Source organism: Lepus europaeus, chromosome 6 (assembly GCF_033115175.1).
Source record: "Lepus europaeus isolate LE1 chromosome 6, mLepTim1.pri, whole genome shotgun sequence".
In the NCBI taxonomy this organism is placed as follows: Eukaryota; Metazoa; Chordata; class Mammalia; order Lagomorpha; family Leporidae; genus Lepus; species Lepus europaeus.
In genome coordinates this window covers 11,146,137-11,173,977 of record NC_084832.1, presented here as the reverse complement: position 1 = coordinate 11,173,977, position 27,841 = coordinate 11,146,137, and the positions used below count along the sequence as shown (strand labels likewise).

The window sequence follows — 27,841 nt, the reverse complement described above, 5'->3', positions numbered from 1 at the left end:
CTTCCTTTCTTATTTTTTCTTTTAATTTTTACAATGACATACTTTTGGGTTATTTTACAATCACAAGCTTGACCCTCCACTAAATAAATAATTGAAAAAGTTCTAAGTAGGAAAACCACTGTTCATCAAGAGTATAGACAAGGACAATAATCATAATTAAATCTCAAAATGTCAATCAGGCACATATACATTATATTTTTTGTATTCTATATATTGGTTACCACAAATCAAGGAAAGTATATGATGTTGCATCCATTTTGTTGCAAAAGACAAGATTTCATTTTTTTCCAGTTGAGTGTTATTCCGTAGTGGATATGTACCATATTTTCTTTATCCAGTCATCAGTTGATGGACATATGCATTGAATCCACATTTTAGCTGTTGTGAATTGAACTGTTAAGAACTGAATATGAGGGTACAGATAACCCTTTCATACACTGATTTCATTTAATTTGGGTAAATTCCCAGGAGTAGGATAGCTGGGTCATATGGTAGATCTATTTTAAGATTTCTGAGAGATCTCTATTCTGCCTTCCATAATGGCTATGCTAGTTCACATTCATACCAAAAGTAAATTAGGGTACCCATTTCCCCACATCCTCATCAGCACTCATTGTTTTTTGATTTTTGGATGATAGCCATTCTAACTTGGGTGAAGCGAAACCTTATTGTGGTTTTTATTTTCATTTCTCTGATGGTCAGTGATCCTGAGCAGTTTTTCATGGGTCTGTGGGCCATTTGAATATCATCCTTTGAAAAATGTTTGTGTCCATTGCTAATTTCTTAACTGGATTGTTTTATTGCTATTGAGTTTCTTGAACTCTGTAGATTTTGGATATTAATCCTTTATCAGTTACACAGTTTGCAAATATTTTCTCCCATTTTGTCAGTTGCCTTTTCACTTCATTGAGTGTTTCCTTTGTAATGCAGAAGCTTCTCAGCTTGATGTAATCCCATTTGTCAATTTTGGCTTTGATTACTTGTGCTTCTGGGGTCTTTTCCAAGAAGTCTTGGTCTATTCCATTGTCTTTCAATTTCCATGATGTTTTCTTCTACTAATTTGATATCAGGTCATGGATTTCGATCCTGGATCCACTGTGAGTTGATTTTTGTATAAGGTGTAAGATAGGGGTCTTTTATATACTTCTGCATGCAGAGATCCAATTTTCCTAGTACCATTTGTTGTAAAGACTGTCTTTGCTCCAGGGATTGATATTTTACCTCCTTTGTGAAAGGTTAGTTGGTTTTAGATGTATGGATCAATTTCTGAAGTTTCTACTCTGTTCCATTGGTCTACATATCTATTGTTGTGCCAATACCATGCTCTTTTGATTATAACTGCCTTGTAGTATGTCTTGAAATCTAGTATTGAGAAACATCTGTCTCTATTTTTGTTATTGCTTTAGCAATTTGGGGTCTCCATATGAATTTTTTTAAAGATTTATATATTTATTTATTGAAAGGCTGAGTTAGAGGCAGAGAGAGAGAGAAAGAGAGAGAGATTGAGAGGTCTTCCATCTGCTGATTCACTCCCCCAATGGCTGCAATAGCTGGAACTGGGGTGATCTGAAGCCAGGAGCCTAGAGCTTTCTTCCAGGTCTCCCATGTGGCTGCAGGAGCCCAAGTGCTTGGGACATCTTCTACTGATTTCCCAGACCGCGGCAGAGAGCTGGAGCGGAAGTGGAGCAGCTGGGACTAGAACCTGCACCCATGTGAGATGCTGGCACTGCAGGCAAGCAGCTTTACCCAGGAAATCACAGCACCGGCCCCTACATATGAATGTTGATACCATATTTTTTAGATCTGACAATGTTGTTGGCATTTTGATTGGGATCACATTGTACCTGTAAATTGGTTTTTGTAGTATGGGCAGTTTCATGGTATTTGTTCTTCCAATACATGAACCTAGAAGATTTTTCCCATTTTTGTCTTCTATTTATTTCTTTAATGTTTTGTAATTTTCATCATAGAGCTCTTTCAACTTCTTGGTTAAATGTATTCTTAGGTATTTAATTTTTTTCTTTTTTAAATATTTTATTTATTTGAGAGGCAAAGTTACAGACAGAGAAAGGGAGAGACAGAGAGAAAGGCCTTCCATCCATTGGTTTACTCTCCAATTGGCTATAACAGCTGGAGTTGGGCTGATCTGAAGCCAGGAGCCAGGAGCCTCCTCCGGTCTCCCATGTGTGTACAAGGCCCCAAGCATTTAGGGCATCTTTCTCTGCTTTCCAGGCCATAAGCAGAGAGCTGGATCAGAAAAGTAGCAGCTGGGAGACTAATTGGTGCCCATATGGGATGCTGGTGCTGCAGACGGAAACTTAGCCTATTGTGCCAGATTACTGGCCCCCTTAATTTTTTTGGTAACTGTTTTGAATGAGATTGATGTTAGAAATTCTTTCTCAGCCAATACATTGTCTATGTATACAATGGCTATTAAGTTTTGTGTGTTAATTTTACATCCTGCAACTTTACCAAACTCTCATGAGCTCCAGTAGTCTCTTAGTGGACTCTTTTGAGTTCCCATATACAGGGTCATGTCATCAGCAAACAAGGACAATTTTACTTCTTCCTATCCAGTTTATACCCCTTTGATTTCTTTTATCTGGCCTATAGCTGTTTCTAGTAATTCCTGATGATTCTTTTTATTTCTGTGGTGTCAGTTGTAACATCACCTTTTTCATCTGTGATTTTTATTAATTTTGGTTTTCTTCCTCCTCTTTTTTTTTTTTTTGATTAACTAGGGCAATGGTCTATCAATTTTATTTTTTTTCAAAAAGCATCTCAATGTTTCACTGATCCTTTGTGTCTTTTTTGTTTCAATTGTGTTTATTCATTACTTTTAATAATTTCTTTCCTCCTTCTAATTTCTTTTTTGGTTCTTATTTTTCTAGGTCCTTGAGATGCATTGTTAGATCATTTATTTAATGCCTTTCCAATTTCTTTAAATGGACACTAATTGCTATAAAATTCCCTGTTAACACTGCTTTTGCTCTGTTGCATAAAATTTTCTTTTTTAAAGATTTATTTATTTATTTGAAAGGCAGAGTTTTGACAGGCAGAGACAGAGAGCCAGAAACTTCTTCCAGGTCTCCCATGTGGGTGCAGGGGCCCAAGAACTTGGGCCATCTTCTACTGCTTTCCCAGGCCACAGCAGAGAGCTGGATCGGAAGTGGACAGCCAGGACATGAATCGGCGCCCATATAGGATGCCAGCACTGGAGGCAGAGGTTTTCCCTGCATCATAAAAGCGCCAGCCCCTCTAGTTTCTTAAGTTGTTAATTTCTAGCTTCCTTCCATTGTGGTCAGAAAAAGATACCTGGTGTGATTTCAATTTGTTCTTGAATTGTTTTATTGTTTCTTGTTTTATTGCCTAGCGTATGGTTTACCTTGAGGAAGTGCACTGATGGAAGAATGTGTAAACTGCAGGTGTAGGGTGGAATGTTCTGTACGTACCGGTTAGGTCCATTTGATCCGTAATGTAACCTAGCTCTGTTGTTTCCTTCATTCCTTCATCTAGTTGATCTGTCTGTTAATGAAAGTGGGTGTTGATGACCCCCATTATTATTTTCTTGGAGACTGTGTCTCCCTTTAGATCCATTAACATTTTTTTTTAAATAGCTGGTACCTTGGCATTGGGTGCACCTACATTTATTATAGTCATATCTTCCTGTTGAATCAATCCCTTATTGATTACATCATGTCTGTCTTAGTCTCTTTCAACAGTCTTTGTGTTACAATCTGTTTTTTTTGTTTGTTTGTTTGTTTGTTTTTTGACAGGCAGAGTGGACAGTGAGAGAGAGACAGAGAGAAAGGTCTTCCTTTTGCCGTTGGTTCACCTTCCAATGGCCGCCGCGGCTGGCACACCACACTGATCTGAAGCCAGGAGCCAGGCAATTCTCCTGGTCTCCCATGCGGGTGCAGGGCCCAAGCACTTGGGCCATCCTCCACTGCCTTCCCGGGCCACAGCAGAGAGCTGGCCTGGAAGAGGGGCAACCGGGACAGAATCCGGTGTCCTGACCGGGACTAGAACCCGGTGTGCTGGCACCGCTAGGTGGAGGATTAGCCTGTTTAGCCACGGTGCTGGCCACAATCTGTTTTAACTGATATTAGAATGGCTGCTCCTGCTCATTTTTGATTTCCACTAGCATGGACTATCTTTTTCCATCCTTTCAGTTTCTGTCTGTGTGTCTTTGTTGGTGAGGTGTCTTTCCTGCAGGCAGCAAATGGATGGATCTTGTTTTTTTTTTTTTTTTTTTTTTTTCTTATCAATTCATGTAGGATGTATTTTTTTAATTGTGGAATTTAGGCCATATGCATTAAAGGTTATTCTTGATAAGTAATGATTGGTCCTTCCATTTTTCCATGAATGTTCCTACTATTTGCTTTAGATTTCCTTTATACTTTTACTTGGATATTTTCTCCCTTCACATTCTTTCATAGTAATGACTATCTTTCTCTGTGTGTATCATTTGTGAAGCTAGATGAGTACTGACAAATTATTTCAATTTCTTTGTTATGGAAGGTCTTCATTACACCTTCAGTTAAATATGAGAGCTTTGCAGAATACGGTATTCTGGGTTGACAGGGTTTTTTATTTGTTTGTTTGTTTTAGGACTTGAACTATATCTTGCATTTCTCTTTAGCCAGTAGGGTTTCTGATGAGAAATCAGCTGTCAATGTAACTGGAGATCTTCTGAAGGTAGTCTGACATTCCTCTTGTGCCCACTTGAGAACCTTTTCTTTATGTTTTACTGTGGAAAGTTTGACTATAACTGTCATGGTGGAGCTCTTTTGTAGTTATGTCTACCAGGAGTCCTGTGTTCTTCCTGTGCTTTATTGTCCCTTTCCTTCTCCAAATTAAGGAAGTTTTATGCTATTATTTCACTGAATAGGTCTTCCAATCCATTTTTTCATTCTACAACTTCAGGAACTCCTGAGACCCTTAAGTTAGGTCCTTTGATAGTATTCCATAAATCTCGAATATTGTTTTCAGTTTTTCTAATTTTCCTTCTTTTATTTCTGAGCAATTTCCAAAGATTTGTCTTCTAGCTTGGATATTCTTTATTCTGTCTCACCAAGTATATTGTTAAGGCTTTCCATTGTATTTTTTATTTGACATAATGAATTCTACATTCTAATATTTCAGTTTGTTTTCTCTATCTCCTGGAAAGTTTTTCATTTATGGCATGTGTGGATTTTCTTAACTCATGGTTTTGCTTCTCATCATTTGTAAGTAATCTTATCATTCCTTTGAATTCTTTTTCAGGCTTTTCATCAATATTATCATCTTCACATTCTGATATTGAAGTGTTTTGTTCCTTTGGGAGAGTCATATTGTCTCCCTGTTCAAGTTTTTCTTATGTTTCCACTTTTATTTTTTTTTAACTTTTATTTAGTAAATATAAATTTCCCAAGTACAGTTTATGGATTACAATGGCTCCTCCTCCCCCCCATAACTTCCCTCCCATTTGTGGAGCGCCTCACTGTTTTTCTACTCTGCTGGCTTGTATCTTTGAAATATGCCTCTGTGGCTTAGTGGGGTATCTGCTCATTCAGTGGCTATTCAGAAACATGGGCCACAGAGCTCTGGTCAGTGCTTGGGGATGGTGCAAAAGTCCAGGTGGCACTCAAGTTGGGTATGGTAGAGCTCATCTATTATCAGCAGCGGGGAGGGTACAATCACAACAGCTGACTTTGATTCTGATGCTGGTAGGATCACATAACTTTTTCTACATATCTACAGGGTTGGTGCTATGGCACAGTAGGCTAAGCTGCTGCCTGCAGCGCTGGCATCCCATATGGGTGCTGGTTCAAGTCCAGCTGCTCCTTTTCCAATCCAGCTCTCTGCTTACGACCTGGGAAAGCATTGGAAGATGGCCCAAGTGCTTGTGCACCTGCACCCATGTGAGAGACCTGGAAGAAGCTCCTGGTTTTGGATTGGCCCAGCTCAGGCCATTGGGGCCATTTGGGGAATGAACCAGTACATGGAAGACTTCTGTCTCTCCTCTTTGTCTGTAACTCTACCTAAATAAATCTTTAAAAATTCACATATTATTTCTTTTCTTAAATCTTAATTATATTTAGGAATGATGTAAAATAAGGGTCAAGTTACTTTTAAGTTCTATTGAAATGTATAATTAATCCAGTATCATTTATTGAAAAATCAACACTTCCCACATGGCATTATACATTTCACCTTTGTCATAAAACAAATGACCTTACCAAGTGTGTGAGTCTGTTTCTGGTATTACTATTCTGTTCCCTTTGTTAGACGTATTAGCAGAATACACTTAAATGTTATATCAACTTTATAATATGTCTTGATATCTGGTAATAAAATTTTATTTCTTAGCAATACTTTGAGAGTTTTGTACCTTTGTATTTACATATTTATCTTAGAATAAACTCTTGGATTAGCTCAAAGTAAAAGTCTGTTAGGATTTTGAATCAGATGCATTAAACTTATAACTCAGTTGTTGAAAAATACAGTGTTGAGTTTCCAGTCAATAAACATGGTGTATATGCTGCCATTTATATCTTTCAGTTTGCTTAATAATTTATAATTTAGTATATAGGGGTCTTGATATCTCTCATAAATATTCTGATTTTATGTTTTAAAATGTTATTATAATTGTCATATATAGTTCTTTACATCTAAATTCTTTTTCTTACTACATGGAAATAAAATTACATTTTAAAATATTAATCACTAGTATCTAGGGAACCTGTTAGGTTTACTTATTAATCTTCATAGCTTATATCTAGGTTCTTCTGGATTTTCTACCTACCTAATTGTGTTATTTTAATTTTAATTTCTTTTTTTTTCCTTTTAATTTTTTTATAGTTCTTTTTTATGACATCTGTATAACATTGGTCAGAAATAGTAATAATGGCTATTCTTACCTTTCACCCAATCTGGGGGTAAATGCTTCAATAATTTACTTTTAAATATGATACTTGTTATTAATTAATTTTAGACTGCCTTCATTAAAACAATGAAATTATCTTTAGTCTTTCTCACAAATGTTTTGTTTATTATCAGGTATTTATAGGGCATCTATTGAAAAGGTAATTTTGTGCTAATGTGATTATTTCAGTTGATCTTAAAATGTTAAACTAACCCTTTATTCCTGGTTTGAAAATACTCAGACAAAACTTCATATTTCTGGACTCAGAGTTTATGAGAGATTCATTTGTTACATTCTTTCCTGTAATGTTGTTATGTGATTTAGGTGCCAAGGTTATTTCAGCAACATACATTGCAAATTCTGCATCTAGTTTAATTTTTACAAGGTAGTTTTTATTTCTACAGATTTTTCATTTAGATTTACCTTCAATTTACTTTTTGTTTTCTTCTTTTTTTAATTAATTAATTTACTTGAAAGACAAAGTTACATAGAGGCAGAGAGAGAGAGAGAGAGAGATCTTCAATCTGCTGGTTCACTCCCCAAATGGCCTCAAAGCCAGGGCTAGGCTAGGCCAGAGCCAGGAGCTAGGAGCTTCATCCACATCTCTTAGGTGAGTGCAAGAGCCCAAGTACTTGGGTTATCTTCCTCTGCTTTCGTAGTGCATTGGCAGGGAGCTGGATGGGAAGTAGAGCAGATCGGACTTGAACCAGTGCCCATATGGGATGCCAGTGCTACAGGTGGTGACTTTACCCATAATGCCACAGCACGGGCCGCTTTCTTCATTTCTTTATGTGAATGTTTCTAAGTATTTTCCTTCTATGTGAAAAATTTCCTTTTCTTTTAATGTTTCTCCTAATAAGGTGTTTCTTGTCTCAGATATTCCTGGATTTTTGTTGTTGTTGTTTTACCTGGGTATATTCCTATTTTGACTTCATACTGGAAAGGTATTTTTCCTAGGCATAGAATTCTAATTTGATCATTCTTTCAGGATTTTAAAGATGGCTTTCCAATGTTATCTGGTTTGAACATTTATTTTGGTTATTCAATCCTCAATCTTGTTGCTTTTTCCTTTGAAGGTAATGCATCTTTTTGTCTCTGATTACTTTTTTTTATTTAATAAATGTGAATTTACAAAGTGCAACTTTTGCATTGTTGTGGCTCCCCTCCCAACCTCCCTGCCTCCTGCAGCCCTCCCATCTCCCACTGCCTCTCCCATCCCACTCTTCATCGAGTTTCATTTTCAATTATCTTTATATACAGAAGATCAACTTAGTATATACTAAGCAAAGATTTCAACAGACTACACCCACACAACCGCATAAGATATAGAGTACTGTTCGACTAGTAGTGTTATCTTTAACTCTCATAGTAAAACACATTAAGGACAGAGATCCTACATGGGGAGCATGTGCCCAGTGACTCCTGCTGTTGATTTAACAATTGACACTCTTATTTATGACATCAGTAATCACCCGAGGCTCTTGCCATGAGCTGTCGAGGCTATGGAAGCCCCTTGAGTTCACCAACTCTGAACTTGCTTAGTCAAGGCCATATTACAGTGGAGGTTCCTTCCTCCCTTCAGTCTCTGATTACTTGTAAGATTTTCTTTGTTTTCTTGTCCTTTAAAAATAAGACTACATTATGTGTCCTGTGGTTTTTAGTTACTCTCCTTAATCTGCCTGCAATGTATTGAATCTACAGTCTGAAGTATTAGTTTTCTAGGGCTACCTTGGTTAGTGCTACAGATTGGACGGCTTGAGCAACATAAATTGATTTCTTCCTAGTCCCAGAGGCTAGAAATCCAGGATCAAGGTGTTACATCTTCTGAGAAGCTCTCTTTTTGAAAGATATTGGTATCCGAATTACGTTTATTTATAAGGTCCCCAGGATTGGGTTCCCTACTAGCAACCTTCTTTTATGTAACCTTAATTATATCTTTAAAAGTTGTTATTCCCTATATAGTAACATGCTGGGATACTGGAGATTAGAAATGCAACATATGAATATTGAGGGACGTAATTCAGCCCGTAAAAGCACTATTAGAAGTACCTTGTCCATTGCCTTTTCAAATGTCACTTCTACCTCCATCAGTCTTTTCTCTTTCTGTTAATCTAGATAGATATAGGAGATATCACTTCATATACGATATATGTTATATGCTACTTTATCCATTGTTTTTGTTTTCTGTGGCTCAGTCTGGCTACTTTCCATTAACCTATCGTCCAGTTAACCAGTCCTCTCTTGTGTCTAATCTACCATTGAATAGCCTTATTCAGTTTTTAATTTCAGTTACTTTGTTTTTAATTCAAAATATTTATTGAGTGTTGACAGATTTGTCCATCTAGCAATATGAGAGATCTTCGATAAGTTAATGGAAGATTAGCATTATCTTCTAGTTCTATTTAACCATGAATTTCTGAGGCTCTTCTATAAGCTTTTGGACATATTGATGCAGAGCTATTGATTTGAAAATTCCAAATTGGTTACCCGTATTATTTTTAGATCTGTTTTTATTGTCTGTTTTTTCTTCTTTTATTTTTGACTACTTTGTCCTGTCTCTTGATGTACATGGTATGAAGTGTATACATTGTTTATCAAAAGCAGTAGGATTTTGTAAATGATATGTCCCTTGAGTAAATAAATAAATAAATAAGTTTATGTTAGCAGACATATGCAAAGACACATCACTTTCATATATTCAAAGATGGCAGTGATAGATTTTTTAAAAAAATATTTATAGGGGCCAGTGCTGTGGCGTAGCGGTAAAGCCACCATCTGCAGTGCCGGCATCTCTTATGGGCGTCGGTTTGAGTCCCAGCTGCTCCACTTCTGATCTAGCTCTCTGCTATGGCCTGGGAAAGCAGTAGAGGATGGCCAAAGTCCTTGGGCCCCTGCATCCACATGGGAGACCTGGAAGAATCTCCTGGCTCCTTGCTTCGGATCAGTGCAGCTCTGGTTGTTGCAGCCAATTGGGGAGTGAACCAGTGGATGGAAGATTCTCTCTGCTCTCCTTCTCTCTCTGTGTTAACTCTGACTTTCAAATTAAATAAATAAATCTTTTTTTATTTCTTGAGTTTTTTGGACTGTATGGTAGTGATACTCAGGAAATTCACGCAGTGATACTTAAACATCTCTTTGTATTTCAGTCCCTTTAAAGGTATAGGTTAAGTAGTTACTTCCAATTTCAAATTTTTTAAAATGGAGAGGTTTGTTATTTGCTAAGATTGTAGACATTATAAGCAGTAGATGTGGAAATCTCTCTTAGATGTTTCTGACTCCGGAGCACAAATCCTCAACCTTGTGAAACACTACCTTCTTGGCATCCGTTCCCTCAGGGATGGGAAACTCAGTCCCCACTAGGGCAATGCCTTCCATTTTGCTCCACTCCGATGGGCAGAATGCCACTCCTCAAAGTGTAACACCCTCCTTCCTTGTAACCCTACCTATGAATCCTGATTATGCTAACTCTCCTGTGAAATGAAAGATTCAAAGCAAGTTTACCATATCCTTAAACTTTCATTGTATTGGGTTTCTGGCACTTTGGGCTGCGCGATTGCCAGACTCTCCATGTTTGACAGATAAATTCATAAAGTGACTTAAGTCCTGAGTTTTGTATACTACTTTCATAGAGAAATTATTACTAATGATTTCTTATGCATTTTAAAATTATATAATCTTATTTTATGGGAGGGGGGAAGCCATTGTAACCCATAAGCTGTACTTTGGAAATTGATATTCATTAAATAAAAGTTTAATAAATGAAAAAAATTATATAATCTTATTTTTAAATAATTTTGAACTATTATAAGAAAAATATTTCAAAGAGCTTTTTTAAAAAATTATTTATTGCAAGTCAGAGTTACACAGAGAGAGGAGAGGCAGAGAGAAAAAGAGAGGTCCTCCATCCATTGGTTCACTCCCCACTTGTTTGCAATGGCTGAAACTGTGCCCATCCAAAGCCAGGATCCAGGAGCTTCTTTCAGGTCTCCCACGCGGATGCAGGAGCCCAAGGACCTGGGCCATCCTCTACTGCTTTCCCAGGTCATAGCAAAGAGCTGGACTGGAAGTGGAGCAGCTGGGACTGGAACCGACACCCACATGCGATGCTGGCACTGCAGGTGGTAGCTTCACCTGCTACGCCATAGTGCTGGCACCTCAGCTTTTTTTTTTTTAACAAGCTCTTGAGGATAAGTTGCTCACATGGAGTTGCATATCGCCAAATTCATGTGTACATATGCATACACATGCTTCAGTATTTGTATGCTCGTATCTAACATAATCTTTCTAATATTTTATGGTTTGGGGAAATCAGTGTTGTCACAACAAAGAATAATAAAAAATGTGGGTAGGAAATACTGCTTCATGGTGAATTTTCTCTTAATTTTAAAAGCTTAGCCTGATTGAGATAGGAAGCTTATTATGTATTTTTCTATGAATTTTGTTCTATTTGTAAAATAAATTTATTGATTATCTCTAATTTGGGAAGGCAATCCATACTTGCTTTGAATCAGTTTAATTAGGACTCTCAGGATGTGTATTATTTTAGATCTTTCTTAAAGTGCCCACACTCATAATTTAACAATGACTAGGACCTGATTTCACCCGACACCTCCTTTATCCTAATAAACATATTTCAGAGATACTTTCTGGGGTGCTATTGTGGCACAGTGTATTAGGCTGCCACTTACAATACATCCCGTGTTGAAGTACCACTTCAAGTTGTGGCTGCTACTCTTCCCATCCAGCTTCCTGCTAATGTGCCTTGGGAAAGCAGTGGAAGATGGCTTAAGTATTTGAGTCCCTGACATTATGTGGGAGACAAGAATGGAGTTTGGGAGTTCATTATAGCCCAGACCTGGCTGCTGTTGTGGCCATTTGGGGAATGAACCAGCAGATGGAAGATCTGTCTTTCTCAACCTTTCTCTGTTGTTCTGCCTATCAAATAAACTAATAAACAAGTTTTAAAGAGGGAAACCCTTCCCTCTGACATTATCTGACCACATCAACCACAGAACTCTTTCTGTGGTGAATGGTGGCTGTTACCCTTGTCTTCCCTTGAGCACTTATCCCACAGAGTATTTTGTTCATGCATGATAGTTACGTGTTTACTTATGATCCAGAATGGAATTATAAAATTTAATGCCGAAGGTAAGCCATCATTGGCGAGGACTTTTGTGTGCAGAAACCCAAAACCTTGTTTCTGAAGCAGATCAGTGCCCAGTGCCCAGTCACGAGGTTGTACCAACTGGGATAAAAACAGATTCTTATTTTACTTTCTATTGGCTGCTTCATGCTGAGCTACTCTGGTTAGTTAGTTGATTTCCACATTTCATACCTGAACCATTCACTGACTTTTTAATCTTGGTCTTGTTCCTTAGTTTCTGAGCTACTTTGGTCATTGAGTGTGCTATTACTACATAACTTACAGGATTATAAAACTGAGTCTTGAATAATCTTGTGTTTTTAGAAACCATCTCAAGGTTGAAATAATGATAGTCTAATTCAGAAGACTAAATGGGCTCCTATGTAGTGTTTTGTGATGTCTTTAAAAGTCTGTAGAGAAGAATGAGGGCGGGAGCTCCTCTTCCCATTTTCTACCTTAAATACCCTAGGGCAGACACAGGAAATTTTAATGAGTGCAGAATTTTCTTAACTGTCTAATTTTCTCACATAGCCCATCATTGATTACTTTACTCCTTGTATACTAACAAAGCTCAGTTAGGGTTGACATTTATCTGCATCCTAAAATTGTGAACAACTGCTTGTGGGCTAACGATTGATCAGTAACGTCAATATGACTTGTATATAAGAACTTTCAATGTCTGAAGTAAGATTACTTCATTCTTAAAAAAAAGTATAGTTGTACTTAAGTGAAATGGTACAGAATATTACAGTTCTCAAGTGTTTAATTCCTTCTCATAGAAATTTCAAGGGAACTTAGGATGCCTTTGGCAGGAGCCTTTTCTGGTGCGAGCAGGTTGCTATGGTAAACTCATTATTTTAAGCAAAGGAGGACGACGTTAGTAAAGTATTAATCTCTTTTCTGTTTTATCTGAGTCTCTAATTCCTCTCCAACTATTGAGCCTGTACTGCAAGTGTGGTTTTTACCATTTTAAAAAGTGGAGGGATAAGGTGAGAGAGAGTGTACCTGCTGTCACCACATTGGCAGGTGCATTTGATGATATAGTGGATCAGAAAATACACTTCATTTTGTTTTTACAGAAAAGTGGAATGAGAAAGGAAGCAAACAAATTTTATCTGAGCCATTGAAATCCAAGTCTCCCAGCATTTGATTTATTATAAAAATGATGATAATAGCTAACATTTGTTGAGCAACCACTAGCTACCAGGTCCATACCATGTCCTTTGTATGCATGGCAGCATTTGGCTTTTACAGTCATCCCATTTTATGAGTATTGTTATTATTCCAATCATGTAACCGTGATGAATGAGGTTTAACTCATTCTTCCAAGGAATCACATTTAATGGTTGATGTGCCAAGATTAAAATCGAAATTGATTTAAGGACAGAGCCAATGTTTTTAATTCTGTATGTGCCTCAAAATCTATTTCCCTTCTTAAACTTGAAGAAACACTTGAAGACTCAATCGTGCAGCACGTTTGCCAAAAACTTTCTGTCTTTGTGAAAGAAGGTCTTGTGAGCTCACGCATTTCACCTTTGTTCTGCTATTCGGAGTGTTTAAACAGCCTTCGTGGTTTTGAATCTGTAGGATCTGGCAAGACTCAACCCACAGTTGACATTCAGAATGTGTCTGTGGATGAATGAGTGAGTGATCAAATTAAGGCAGACATTCAAGAAGGATGAGTCCTGGTGAACCTACTCTTGAAAAAAACACATGTGTTCTCCATGTGCCATCCTTGAAGGAGTTTAATGTTCTCCAGCTGAACACTCAAACAAGAGCATAGCATGTAGAGTGTGTGTGTGTGTGTATGTGTGTGTGTGTTGGGCTTTCAGTTCTGGATTATGGAGATCATTTCAGTCTTTTTAAAAAATATTTATTTGTTAGAAAGTCAGAGTTAAAGAGAACAAGAAGCAGAGAGAGAGAACTTCCATCTATTGGTTTACTTCCCAAATGGCCGCAATACTAAAGGCTGGGCCATTCTAATTCCCCTTTCTAGTATTAAAACAATGGTATTTTATTTGCATATGTCTTGCAACATCTTGTTTGCAAAATCCAAAATACTATGAATGAAGTATTCTTTTAGACTATCTCAAGTAAAATTTTAATAACTTAAAAATTTCAGAAATGTCAGATAGTTTAATAGAAATGGAAACTCCACAAAAATATAGTTATTTCAAGTTTACAGTTATATCTGTAGATTTGCTAAAAGAAATGTTTTGTTGACAGTGATCCATATGTATTAGTTCTGTGAATATTCCATTTATTTTTCTTGGTTTATTTTTCTTTTGGGTGGTCATTATTAATTATTTACATATTTGAAACTATACAGATAGTGATTTACTTAGTGTTTGTCCTATTCATACAAATGTGTTATCCCAAATTATATTTTGATCTTGCTGATATGTTGCTTTAAATAAATTAAATATTAAAAATTTTTATTAGTGTTTTATGTTTCTGGTTTGGTGTTCAGAAGAATCTTTTCTACTTAAGTTATGAAAACTCCAACCTGTATCCATTTTAGTAGTTTAGAATTTAGGCATTTACATTTAATATTGTCTTTAACTTTTAAATGTAATTAATGAATGCACTAGCAATTTATTAAGTTGTAAGAATTTCAGAGGCAGGCACTGTGGTGCAATGACTTAAGCCACAGCCTGCAGTGCTAATATCCCATATGGACAGCAGCTCTGGCTGCTCTACTTCTGTTCTGGCTTCCTGGTAATGCACCTTGGAAAGCAGCAGTTGATAGCTTAAGTTGGGCCCCTGCACCCACATGGGATGCCTGGAAGAAGCTCCTGGCTTCCACCTAGCCCAGCCTTCATTGTTGTGGCCATTTGGGGAATGAACCAGAGGATGGAGATCTCCCTGTCTCTCCTTCTCTCTCTCTGTTACTCTGCCTTTCAAATAAAAGAACAATCTTAATAAAGAAAAAATTCGATAAAGGGACTGATAATTCTTGCAACCTGGCTCACCAGTTATATCAAATATCTTTTTTGAATAATCCATTATGCCCAGGAAAGTATACAACATAGAAATTTTCATCATTATGAATAATTATAATGTAATCATACACTCAGGTCCAGGAATAGAATGCTGCCACAATCCCAATAGCTCTCCTCCTCAGCTCTCCAATCATCATACTTGCTCCCTGAGAAGATAATCAGTGGCCTCACTTTCAGGGTAATCATCTCCCTGCTTTTCTTTTAAGATTTTTCATCTAAACACTATGTTGTTTAGACTTGTCTATTTTGGAACTGTGCATTATTTTGTGGCTGATCCCTGAACTTTATATTATATTCTTAGGATTTGGGCCTGATGTATGTATTTGGGATTCTTTTATTTGAATTATTATTTATTATATTCAGAATATATCTGAAGAATAAGTGTTCTGTAATTGATAATCATTTGAGCCATTTCTCCTCTAAGGAATTGTGTCACACTGGTTGTTCTGGAACGTCTCTTGATGTGTCTGTGTGTACTTTTATCTAGGGAATGTGACCAAGAATCTGCTGGCTTTTAGATAATGTACAATGACTTCGCCAGATAGTGCCCAACATTTCCCCCAAATATTGTACCATTTTATGCTTCAACTTCCTGTATAAAAGATGTATTGCAGTTTTAAACCATTGCCAGTGTTTATTATAGTCAGTTTTTCAACTTTTGCTGGTTGGAATGGCTTGAAGAAATTTCTTGTGGTTTTATTGTGTTTTCCAATGTGTTTAATTTTTTGTAGCCATTGTGAAAGGGATTTATCTTAGAAGTTCTTTCTCAGCTATGGCATTGTCTATGTATAAAAAGGCTATTGATTTTTGTGTGTTAATTTTGTATCCTTCCACTTTATCAAATGCTTTTATGAGTGCCAATAATCTCTCAGTGAAGTCTTCTGGATCCCCTATTTATAGAATCATGTCATCTTCTAATAGGGATAATTTGACTTCCTTCTTTCCAGTTTATATCCCTTTGATTTCTTGTTCTTGCCTAATATTTCTGGCTAAAACTTCCAGCACTATATTGAATAGCAAATGGTGAGAGTGGGCATCCTTGTCTGATTCCAGATCTTAGAGGAAATGCTTCCAACTTCTCCCCATTCAGTAAGATGCTGGCCATGAATTTGTCATAAATTGCCTTGATTGTGTTGAGGAAAGTTCCTTCTATACTGCTTAAGGTTCTTATCTTGAGAAGATATTATATTTTATCAAATGCTTTCTCTGCATCTATTGAGATAACCATATGGTTTTTGTTCTTCAGTTTGTTAATGTGATGCATCACATTGATTTGCTAAGGTTGAACCATCCCTGCATACCAGGGTTGAATCCCAGTTGGTCCAGGTGCATGATCTTTCTAATGCATTATTGAATTTGATTAGCTAGAATTTTGTTGAGGATTTTTTTTTAACTTTTATTTAACAAATATAAATTTCTGAAGTACAGCTTATGGATTACAATGGCTCCCCTCCATAACTTCCCTCCTGCCCACAACCCTCCCAACTCCCGTTCCCTCTCCCATTCCATTCACATCAAGATTCATTTTCAATTCTCTTTATATTCAGAAGATCAGTTTAGCATATATTAAGTAAAGATTTCAACAGTTTGCACCCACACAGAACATAAAGTGTAAAATACTTTTTGAGTATTAGTTATAGCATTAATTCACATTGAACAACACATTGTCTTGTTGAGGATTTTTGCATCTCTGTTCATGAGGGAAATTGGTCTGTAGTTCTCTTCCTCTGTTGTATCTTTTTCTAATTTTGGAACTAAGGTGATGCAGGCTTTATAGAAGGAGTTTGGGAGGATACTCTTCCTTCAATTGTTTTGAATAGCTTGAGAAGAATTGGAATTAGTTCTTCTTTAAATGCCTGGTAGAACTCAGCCACAAAGCTTTCTGGTCCTGATCTTGGGCTTTTTTTTTTTTTTTTTTTTTGAGGAACTATATCTCCAACAAGGTTCCAGAAGATCTGTTCTGATTTAAACTCTGTCAGTTTTCTGATGCCACAGACTGACAAGATGTGTTAATTCCATATAGTGTCTGTAACAAAATGTTGAAAATTGGTTGCCTGGCATAAAGCAAATGTTTTTTTTCCTCACAGCTCCAGAGCATAGAAGTCCAAAATTGAGGTATCTTTCAGGGAGAATCTCTTCCATTTCTCTCTAGATTTGGGGGCCCTTCCCTAAGTTCTTAGTGTTCCTTGGAGTGTAGATACATCTTTCCACTCTCGGCTTGCATCTTCCCAAGGCAATGTTCCCTCTGTGCCTCTTTGTCATCCTACAATCCTCTTATAAGGATATAGCCATTGCTTTTGGACCTTAACTAATAATATATATTCTTAGTAGTTCACTCACTCAAGTCTCTAATCAAGTACTTCCCACGAAATATTCTCAATAAGCACTTAATTGCATTTCATAAATATTTTGGAATATACATACATAAGAGTTTTTAAATAAGATTTATTTGTTTGAAAGTCAGTGTTGGCCAGCGCCATGGCTCAATAGGCTAATCCTCCACCTGCAGTGCTGGCACACCGGGTTATAGTCCTGGTCGGGGTAGTGGATTCTGTTCCGGTTGCCTCTCTTCCAGGCCAGCTCTCTGCTATGGCCCAGGAGTACAGTGGAGGATGGCCCAAGTCCTTGGGCCCTGCACCCACATGGGAGACCAGGAGAAGCACCTGGCTCCTGGCTTTGGATCAGTGTGATGCGCCGGCCGCAGCGCGCCAGCCGCAGTGGCCATTGGAGGGTGAACCAATGGCAAAAGGAAGACCTTTCTCTCTCTCTCTCTCTCCCTCTCTCTCTCTCTCGCTGTCCACTCTGCCTGTCAGAAAAATAAAAGTAAGTAAGTCAGTGTTAAAAAGAGGAGAGACAGATCTTCACTTGCCAGTTCACTCCCCAGATTGCTGCAATGGTCAGGGCTGGGATAGACTAAAGCCAGGAGTCAGGGACTTCATCAGGGTCTCTCACATGGGTGGCAGTGGCCCAAATACTTGATCCATCTTATTCTTTCCCACGCAATTAGCAAGGAGCTAAATTGGATGTGGTGCAGCTGGAACGTGAACCAGCACCCATAAAGAATGCAGATATAGCAGGCAATGGTCTTATCTGTTATGCCACAATGCTTGCCCCTAAATAAGCATTTTAAAATTTAAATTGTTTTGTATAAAAATGTGTACTAAAGAAACCATATACTTTGGAAAGATGTTGTTATTCTTATGTTTCAATGGTTGTAGGGAGATATAAATTTAAAAAATAATTTAGATTTGATTTGTTAATTATTTGGCTGTGCATAATGTTATAAATTATGCTTTTTGTCAATGTCTTGACTTAGAGTTTTCTGTATTTTACATAAGTGAAGTGTGAAATTTGAAACCCATAAGTAAAATATATTTCATACAGGATTCCTAGATATTTGCCTTCTTCATTCATTGTTGCTAGCATATAATAAGCTTTAAAATATAATTCACAGGCTGTGGCCCTTTAGAAAATCATGTCATTAGGCTGACTTATTGCATGTGCTTAAATATCATCTACTTTATTAAAATCTAATAGGGGTAGGCAGTGTAGATTTCGTGAGTTTTGCTCAGATGATATTGATGTTGGCTGATTCAATTCGTCTTCACATAGTTATTTCTCATCTCTTTTCTGTATGTTCGTGAATTATCTTCTTATGATTTAGTTGGTTACTTTTTAATTCTTCAGATATCCTTTTTTAAAAATTTTCCTCTCAATCTGTTGTGGAAAATTGTACTTTACTAGTGCCAGAAATGTAGACTTCCTTTATCTTTCTTTCTTGTTAGTGAGAATATTAATTTGATCATTTCTGAAGCCATAGTTATATGCCTATAAAATTAAAATAATCATGGGAATAATAATATCATTTCGTAAATACAGGAAGGAAATTAGACTCAGTTTCTTATTTAAAAAAAGACAATATATCTATATGACAACATATAGCTAGAGCTTTGCTGGCTGCTCATAGTATGCAAGTATTATTGTTAGTCTGCGCCATAAATATCCCACTTCTTTTTTCTCTTTTTTTTCTACTTATTTGGCAGGTAGAGTTAGACAGTGAGAGAGAGAAACAGAGCGAAAGGTCTTCCTTCCATTGGTTCACCCCCCAAATGGCTACTATGGCCAACGCTGCGCTGATCCGAAGCCAGGAGCCAGGTGCTTCTTCCTGGTCTCCCACGCAGGTGCATTGGCCCAAGCACTTGGGCCATCCTCCACTGCCTTCCGGGCCACAGCAGAGAGCTGGACTGGAAGAGGAGCAGCCAGGACTAGAACCCGGTGCCCATATGGGATGCTGGTGCTGCAGGTGGAGGATTAGCCAAGTGAGCCACAGCACCGGCCCCTAAATGTTCGACTTCTTATCACAGCTCAGGCATTAATTTATCTAGTATGAAATCTGGTGGTGGTGGTGGCCAAGCACCTTGGGATCAGTTGGAATGAGCCATTCTGTTGTTACTTCATCAGGGATGGAAGGAGGGTTTCACCGCTAATTAGAGCTGGCTTTTGAACAATGGGTGATACTACACAAAGAAAGTGGTGGAACACACATCAGAAGGAAGCCGAAGTGTACACAGCAAGGTCTCTCAAAGTGAGTGTGCTGTGATTATCTGATATGTACTTGGCGAGGTGAGTTGGACCACGGATCAAGAATCTTGTTGAAGAATTTGATTTTGACATGAAGGATTTATGAGGGTGAATTTTATACTCATGTCTGTGTTTGATGATTACGGATTTTGTGAAATTTCAAGTTGAAAAGAGGAGAATAGTTAGGTAAAGAAGACAAAAATCAAATATATTTTAGATTCAGTGGCAGATCCAATGATAATGACCTTCTCCCCAATAATGGACCCAGGAAGAGCTTCTGAATAAAGATGAGGTGACATACTTAATTGTTCTAACTGTGGTGAACACAAATGAAAGTATTTAGGCAATTGGAAATGGGAGAGATATCCTAATTCAAATTAGGTTTCTTCCATCAAAACCTAAGCATTGTGGGAATATTTGTTGACTATTTATGCATGATTATTACCTAACGCATCTAGTTGGTGAACTATGGTTTCAAACACTGTGAGGAAACGGAAGTTAATTCTGCTGAATTTGTGAATGCGCCTGAGTAGTAAGGTGCAAGTATCCTGTATTTGATGAAAAGTACTTTGTACCTGGAAGCCTGATTGGCAAGTTACCTGGAAGGTACAGGGTGGTGTCTGAACTGCAGATGGTGGTAACTGAACAGAAGTTGTTAACTGAGACAATAAAGAAACACTCCGTAAGATAAGGACTTGAGGAGGAATTTAGTTCTATTTGCTTCTCTATTTGAAATAGGTTAGCCTTTCCTGTTGTGTGATTTTTTTTTTAGCCTGTCCATCAGACACCACTATATCTTATGAACTCAACTAAGATTGCATGCATACATACTTGCCTTAACACGTCATTTTAAAAACTTCAGTAGATACATAGAAAAATGAACACTGAAAACTAGTTAATTATTGTCTGAGACTTGAAAAGATACATGGATCAAAATCTATCAGGACAGAAAATGTTCCAAAGACAGAATATTAACATTTTATTATCAAGCTTATGTAAGAAATAAGACAGAAACTATTCATCATGAAAACAATTAAACAATGGGGCCGGTGCCGTGGCTCACTTGGCTAATCCTCTGCCTGCAGCTCTGGAATTCCATGTGGGCACTGGGTTCTAGTCCTGGCTGCTCCTCTTCCAGGACTGCTGTGGCCTGGGAAGGCAGTGGAGGATGGCCCAAGTTCTTGGAAGCCTGCACTTGCATGGGAGACCAGGAGGAATCACCCGGCTCCTGGCTTTGGATCGGCTCAGCATTGGCTGTAGCGGCCATTTGGGGGGTGAACCAACGGAAGGAAGACATTTCTCTCTGTCTCTTTCTCACTCACACTGTCTAACTCTGTCTGTCAAATAAATTAAAAAAAAAACAATTAAACATTGATATCTGGGAGCATATGCAATTATTTAGTTTCCAAAGAAGCACAGATATAAAAAATGCTTATTCAAGAAATTTGATAAATGCCTTATAACATAAATTCTTTGGTTGCCATAAATACTTATGACATGAAACTAAAAAAAATATAATTCTGTTTCTCTGATAAGTAATGAATAAAGGAACTGAGGAGAGCAGTTTCCAGATCTGTCCATGGAGTGGTTAACACAGAGACACTGCAATTGGTCCTATAGTTTGTGTCTTTCTGTTCACATTCTGTGTTGCTGGATTGCACACACTTCTGTCCATGAGGAGATGTACAGTGTTTATGAACATCAGGAGTTGACAGCTCAGAAATTCTAGGTTTCAAGATTAGCATGCCCAGAACGCAGCTAGCTGGCTTTAGGTAAGTCATTTAAACAGGCTTGTGTTTCTCATCTAGTCAACAAATAGAATGAAATGAATCCTGATGTTTTACCAAAAAAAGTACATTGATAAGCTTTTCCAGGGAGAAATTGGAGTTTAATTTTTTAAGTGACAAAAGTATACATATTAATCATGTGCAGCATGATGTTTTAAAATATGTGTACATTGTAGAATGGCTAAGTTGTGCAACTTAACACATACTTACCACAGCATACTTATCATTCTACTTCAAGGTACAATATATTTGATTTCCAAGGTACAATATATTGTTATGAACCACAGTAGTCATGTTGTTCAATGTATTTTTTGGGATTTTTCCTCACATTTAACTGAAACTTCGTATTTTTTATCCAACCTCTCCACAGATCCCTTACCCTCATTGTCCATCCCCATCACCAGTTGAAGGTCTTGGTTATAAGCAACAGAAACCAATTTTACTAACAGGAAGCAAACAAGATTTTATTGAAAGGGCTTAGCTGCAGAATCCATGTTTGGACAATTGGCAGCCAAGTACCAGTCCCTGCTGCTGTCGCTTTTGAATGCCAGCACTGCAGGCTAAGCTTCCCTCTCTGGACACTCATTGCTGTGCTGTGTAACTCACCCCTGTACCATAGCACCAACACCTGGGTGTCTAATCTCAGGATTAAAGCTTTGGTCTGCTGTGGTCCCAGGCGTACGAACAGGGAGTGTTAGTGGAGGAGCGAGCCCTAGCTCTTCCTGAAAGTGGGAATACTTGGTACCTTCAAGTAGAGAGAGAGATTTGTTGAAGGTCAGCCAGAACAACAGTATTGAGTACCATATCTTTGGACAGATTCTCAAAGGGACTGGCATTCCACTGCTTCTGCCAGAAAAGATTATGAATCATTGCATTAGATTATCTTTAATTACACCTCTGAAATTATATGATTCTAAATCCCAATTTTTATTTCCTCCATCATTTATCGACTCAAAATTTCTTTAACAAGATACAAGTACAGCAGCAGAATGACTCACCATATTGCAAGGTCGGCCCTAAATTATCTTAGGATCATTTCAGTGGGTGCATAATGATGATGGTTGGGCTAATGACTGAGAGTAACAGATGTCTGGGGGCACTGTCACCTAGCTGAGTGTCTGGCAAGCCAGCGCTGAAGCCCTAGACAAAAGGAAGTGACGTTCTCATGTAGCCTCCTTATGGTGCTTCCTGAGTGTGTTAACACACAATATGGCTCAGTGGTTGGGTACCCAAGCTCCAAGGTGAAGGAGAATGAATACACATTTTGAATCTATCCCTTCCTATCTGGTTCACTATGGGAAGTTACTTGTGTCCTGGTTTCCTGTAGAGTAAATAATAATGCTAGTATGTGTATGCTGTTACGAAAAGAAACTGATGTAGTATAGCGGTATTAGGATGTTTTACACACAGTCACAGCCCAAGAAATAATGCTGAAAGTCATCACAATGTTACTAGTTAGGGGTTCCTAAAACATGAATCAAACTCATTCCAAAAAAGGTGTTTGTTCCTTTAAACTTGAAGCTGAGATAATCAAGGTATTTAGTTTGTGTGCTTTGACATATATTTCATGGTAAAGAACGTTTTATAAACTGTGAAATTCACTGCAAATAATCACAAAACCGTCACACTGAAATGTGCTTATGAACATTTTTTCTCATGTGACCAATCAGTCCACAATTAATTTTAAAAAGGACCATAGTATGCTAAATTTTACCAAAAATGTATAGCTGTTTCATTTATTTGAATTTTTTTTTAATTTTTTTTTTTATTTTTGACAGGCAGAGTGGACAGTGAGAGAGAGAGAGACAGAGAGAAAGGTCTTCCTTTTGCCGTTGGTTCACCCTCCAATGGCCGCCGCAGTAGCGCGCTGCGGCCGGCGCACCGCGCTGTTCCGATGGCAGGAGCCAGGTGCTTATCCTGGTCTCCCATGGGGTGCAGAGCCCAAACACTTGGGCTATCCTCCACTGCACTCCCTGGCCACAGCAGAGAGCTGGCCTGGAAGAGGGGCAACCGGGACAGGATCGATCGGTGCCCCGACCGGGACTAGAACCCGGTGTGCCGGCGCCACAAGGCGGAGGATTAGCCTGTTGAGCCACAGCGCCGGCCTTATTTGAATTTTTTTATCTGGCTATTTGAGAAGTGGAAATAGTGGGAGGAAATCTCCCATCCTTTGGATTACTCCCTAAGTGCCCACAATGACTAGGGCCTAAGGCAGGAGTCAGAAATTCAATTCAGGCCTGCTGCATGGATGGCAAGGACCCAGTTACTTTTTTTTGAAGATTGATTTATTTATTTGAAAGTCAGAGTTACACACACACACACACACACAGAGAGAGAGAGAGAGAGAGAGAGAGAGAGATAAAAGCGTCTTCATCTGCTGGTTCACTCCCTGATTGGCCGCAACAGCTAGAGCTGAACTGATCTGAAGCCACGAGCCAGGGGCTTCTTCCAGGTCTCCCACATAGGTGCAGGGGCCCAAGGATTTGAGCCATTTTTTAAAGATTTATTTATTTATTTGAAAGTCAGAGTTACAAAGAGAGAGGAGAGGCAGCGAGAGAGAGAGGTCTTCCATCCGATGGATTCACTCCCCAAATGGTCGCAACGGCCTGAGCTGTGCCGATCCAAAGCTAGAGCCAGGAGCTTCTTCCTGGTCTCCTACATAGGTGCAGGGGCCCAAGAACTTGGGTCATCTTCTACTGCTTTCCCAGGCCATAGTAGAGAGCTGGATCAGAAGTGGAGCAGCTGGGACTAGAACCGGCACCCAAATGGGATGCTGATACTGCAGGCGGCAGCTTTACCTGCTACACCACAGCATCAACCGCAAGGACCCAGTTACTTTGGTCATCACCACTGCCTCCCCCCGGGGTCTGTGTTAGCAGGAAGCCGAAAGTCAGGAGATGAAGATAGGCATCAAAGCCAGGCACTCCCATGTGGGATGCAGGCATCTCTGCTGATGTCTCAATTGTTAGACTAAACACTTACTCAATTTATTTTAAATGAAATCATCAAACTAAATTGAATAGGAAATAAAAACCAGAGAGTTTCATTGTGGAGCTATTTTTCCATGATGAATAGAGCAAAAAATAGCAGTAAATGTGAATAAGTTTGAAACTGCCAATTATCATGTCCATTCTCAACCTCGTTGGCATCTGTTCTTGACCTTCAGTCTACCCTAGAAGGTCAAAAAAGTTATTTGTTGAACTATTACGAAGCACAGAAGATGTGGGTTTAATACTGCCTTTGTTTCTTCAAAAGCCATACTGATGCTGTGACTCTCCTAAAGAGTGTGCTCTCTTACACTTTCCAGGTAAATGTGAATGTGGTAAATGCACCTGCTACCCTCCAGGAGATCAGAGGGTGTATGGGAAGACATGTGAGTGTGACAACCGCCGCTGTGAGGACCTCGATGGTGTCATCTGTGGAGGTAGGAATATTTCGCATGATCTTTGCATGCAACTTGCTTCACCCACTTTTCTTTTCCTACTGACAAGATAAAGTATACAATTAGACCTAAAAGCAGTATAAAATTAGGTTTGTGATGAACTTTATTTCCTTGAACTCTTGATTTAGAAACTATATGAAAGTGCCTAGTATAATTGTAATAAATGATTGTCAAGTCTAAGTAGTAGGTACTATGATACTCTAAGGTAGTAAAAGACTTCGTTGTAAATCCACACTTTAATATAATTTTAGTATTTTATTCAAAAACATAAAGAGGAGCAAGTATCACCCACAAACTTTAAAAAAGCAGTCAGATCACAGTCTACGTTTAAGTACAAAATCACTAGAGATGTACTCCGAGTTTGCATGATGGCTCTCAGACTCAATCAAGTGCAGACTGAGTGTAATAAAGCTTCCTGGGGGAAAAATGAGGCAGATAGAGCAGTCAGCAATGATAACAGCAAAATGCGTGCCTCATCACTGGCGGAGAGATGTGGTTCCATGCAATTCTTACTTCAGTCTCAGGAAACTTCATTCTGTAGAGTTAGCAGCATGTATGTGGATTGCGGCTCCTTCCAGGTTTCCAGTACAAGCAGTGTGAGATGGACATGGAACTACTTTAAAGGTTATAATTATATATTTCCAAGGTAATCACTGTAGTGCATGGGGAATTACATTGTTGGTGAAAACCAAGATACATGTACTGCTTTTGGAAGGCGCACCATTTGTGGCTACCTTCTATCTGATGTGTCTCTGTCTATCCATCTCTGTCTGCCTATCTATCTATTCTCTAACTATAAAGTCTTTGCAGTGTGACTGTAAACATTTTCTTCTTTCCTTGCTGAGAGCCAAGACAAAAAAGCCCTGTCAAATAACTCTTGTACCAGGTGATTGTCTTGTGCCATCCTCATGGCAGCCACCCTCAGAGACTGTTTTTGCTTTCTTCACTTAACAAGTGGAAAATTGAGTGAAGTTGGAAGACGTAACAACCCATAGTAAAGTGTGGAAAAGCCAAAAGTTGAGCTCTGACACTTAGTCCCTAGATCATTCCCTGTGCCACAGCTTTCCCCAGAGTGATATCAATGTGATCTTCAGGTTAGTGCTTCCATTCACCGGCTCTCAAAAGCATCTGTGGACATTCGAGCCTGTTCTGTGCTGCTAAGGACATGCTGTTAACTCACTAATTCTCACGACACTATAGTAAAATCTTCCTGACGCCTACTGAGACGCACCCACATGACTCATCTCTTATTATCACTGTCTCTCTAACATGCAGTATTTACCGCAAATGGACTTTCTAGCCCAGCTGCTTTGCTGACTTGGTTAAAACAGTTGGTATTTAGAAACCTGTTATACCTTGGTACCCACTCATTTATGATTCTTTTCCCTCCGTGGATCTCTCTCTGTCTCCAGTTTGGGGGAGGCAATCAAAGATGTAAAATAAATCTGTTTATCTTCCTGGTGGATGAGCTCAAACGAAATGTTAACAGGATGAGACATCTCTCAATGTAGTGCTGTTTGAATAATCCTTAGCTCTCCATGTCCAGAGTCTCTATCTAAAAAGAGCTGCCTGTGTTCCACAGAGAATGGACTTCTTTTTTTTTAAAATTTTTCTTGACAGGTAGAGTTAGAGAGAGACAGAGACAAAGGTCTTCCTTCTGTTGATTCACCCCCCAAATGGCCGCTACGGCTGGTGCGCTGTGCTGATCCGAAGCCAGGAGCCAGGTGCTTCCTCCTGGTCTCCCATGCAGGTGCAGGGCCCAAGCACTTGGGCCATCCTCCACCACCTTCCTGGCCACAACAGAGAGCTGGACTGGAAGAGGAGCAACCAGGAAAGAATCTGGCACCCTGACCGGGACTAGAACCTGGGGTGCTGGCGCCACAGGCAGAGGATTAGCCTACTGAGCCACGGCGCTGGCCACAGAGAATGGACTTCTATGAGCAAGACTAGTAAAAGACTAAAATACAAGCCTTAATACCAACTACTTGGTTAACAATGAGAAATAGAATTGATCCAGAGATCAGAAGTTTATATAAGGAAACTTTATAGAAAATCCGAGACAAGAATTTGATTACTAGTAAATTATTTAAAAAGTGAAGGAAGTGGTGTCAGAAGAGCTGCAGAGGTGATAGGAACAGAAATGCAGCAAAAAAAAAAAAAATTGCGTGATACGTCTAGTCACTACCAAGGGCCCCTAGATTGACCCTATGCCCTCTACTGGGTTGGAGCTCCAGTAGAGAGACCCCCATGTAAAGCACTCTGTTTTTACACATCCTCCAGCTGTTCATGAAGGGCTGCTTCCAGGAGACGTTTCTCCTTCTACCACATCAGCATGCTCCACAGGTTTGTGATCATAGCTGGCTCCTGTGGCTGGAGAAAGCCTTCAGGAAGAAAAACACAGGTGGCACCAGGTAGAAGTCACCAAGAAGGCAAGAAAGAAGGGATATTGGTGGGTCATGACTGCACCTGTGTGATATACTTGCCAAAGGCACATGGCTCTCATGCCAGGCAGTCTGGGTATTTTCTCTGGATTCTACCTGTTATTCTTTGAACATGGTCTAGATTTTGTGTGCATCTCATGCTTTCTTTATGCAAGATTAACAGTAGATTGGGCAAGAGCTGTAGTCATGCTAATACACACTTATACTGATATATTTTTATCTATGGTGCAGGAGATCCTGACACATTTAGGGGCTGTTTCTTAGAGAGTTGATGTTACCCAATAGAGATGATATCATGGGAGTTAACTACAGAGGATGAATGTGTTTTCATGTTTAATATTTGCTGCTGCTCCGTTGTATTCAATACAGAGGCCCATTTGGCTGGTAGGAGGTCAGCAATAGCCAGGTACGCATCATGTCTTTGTTGACTATAATTAGATTAATTTTCAGTCTGCCCTTTCTTAACATTTAGCAGCAACCTTTAAGAAATCACATATTTACTTATCCACATATTTTAAATGTTATTAATATTTTTCAT

At 38.7% G+C, this 27,841-nt stretch overlaps 1 protein-coding gene across 1 annotated transcript in view; it reads left to right on the top strand.

The window, feature by feature from the left end:
• The window catches only part of ITGBL1 (integrin subunit beta like 1), a 273,833-nt gene that overhangs the window by 226,322 nt on the left and 19,670 nt on the right, over nt 1-27,841 (top strand). Inside the window, exon 8 of the mRNA XM_062195263.1 lies at nt 24,728-24,844. Within this exon, the coding sequence (XP_062051247.1) occupies nt 24,728-24,844 (117 nt within the window). The remainder of the gene's footprint in view (nt 1-24,727; nt 24,845-27,841) is intronic.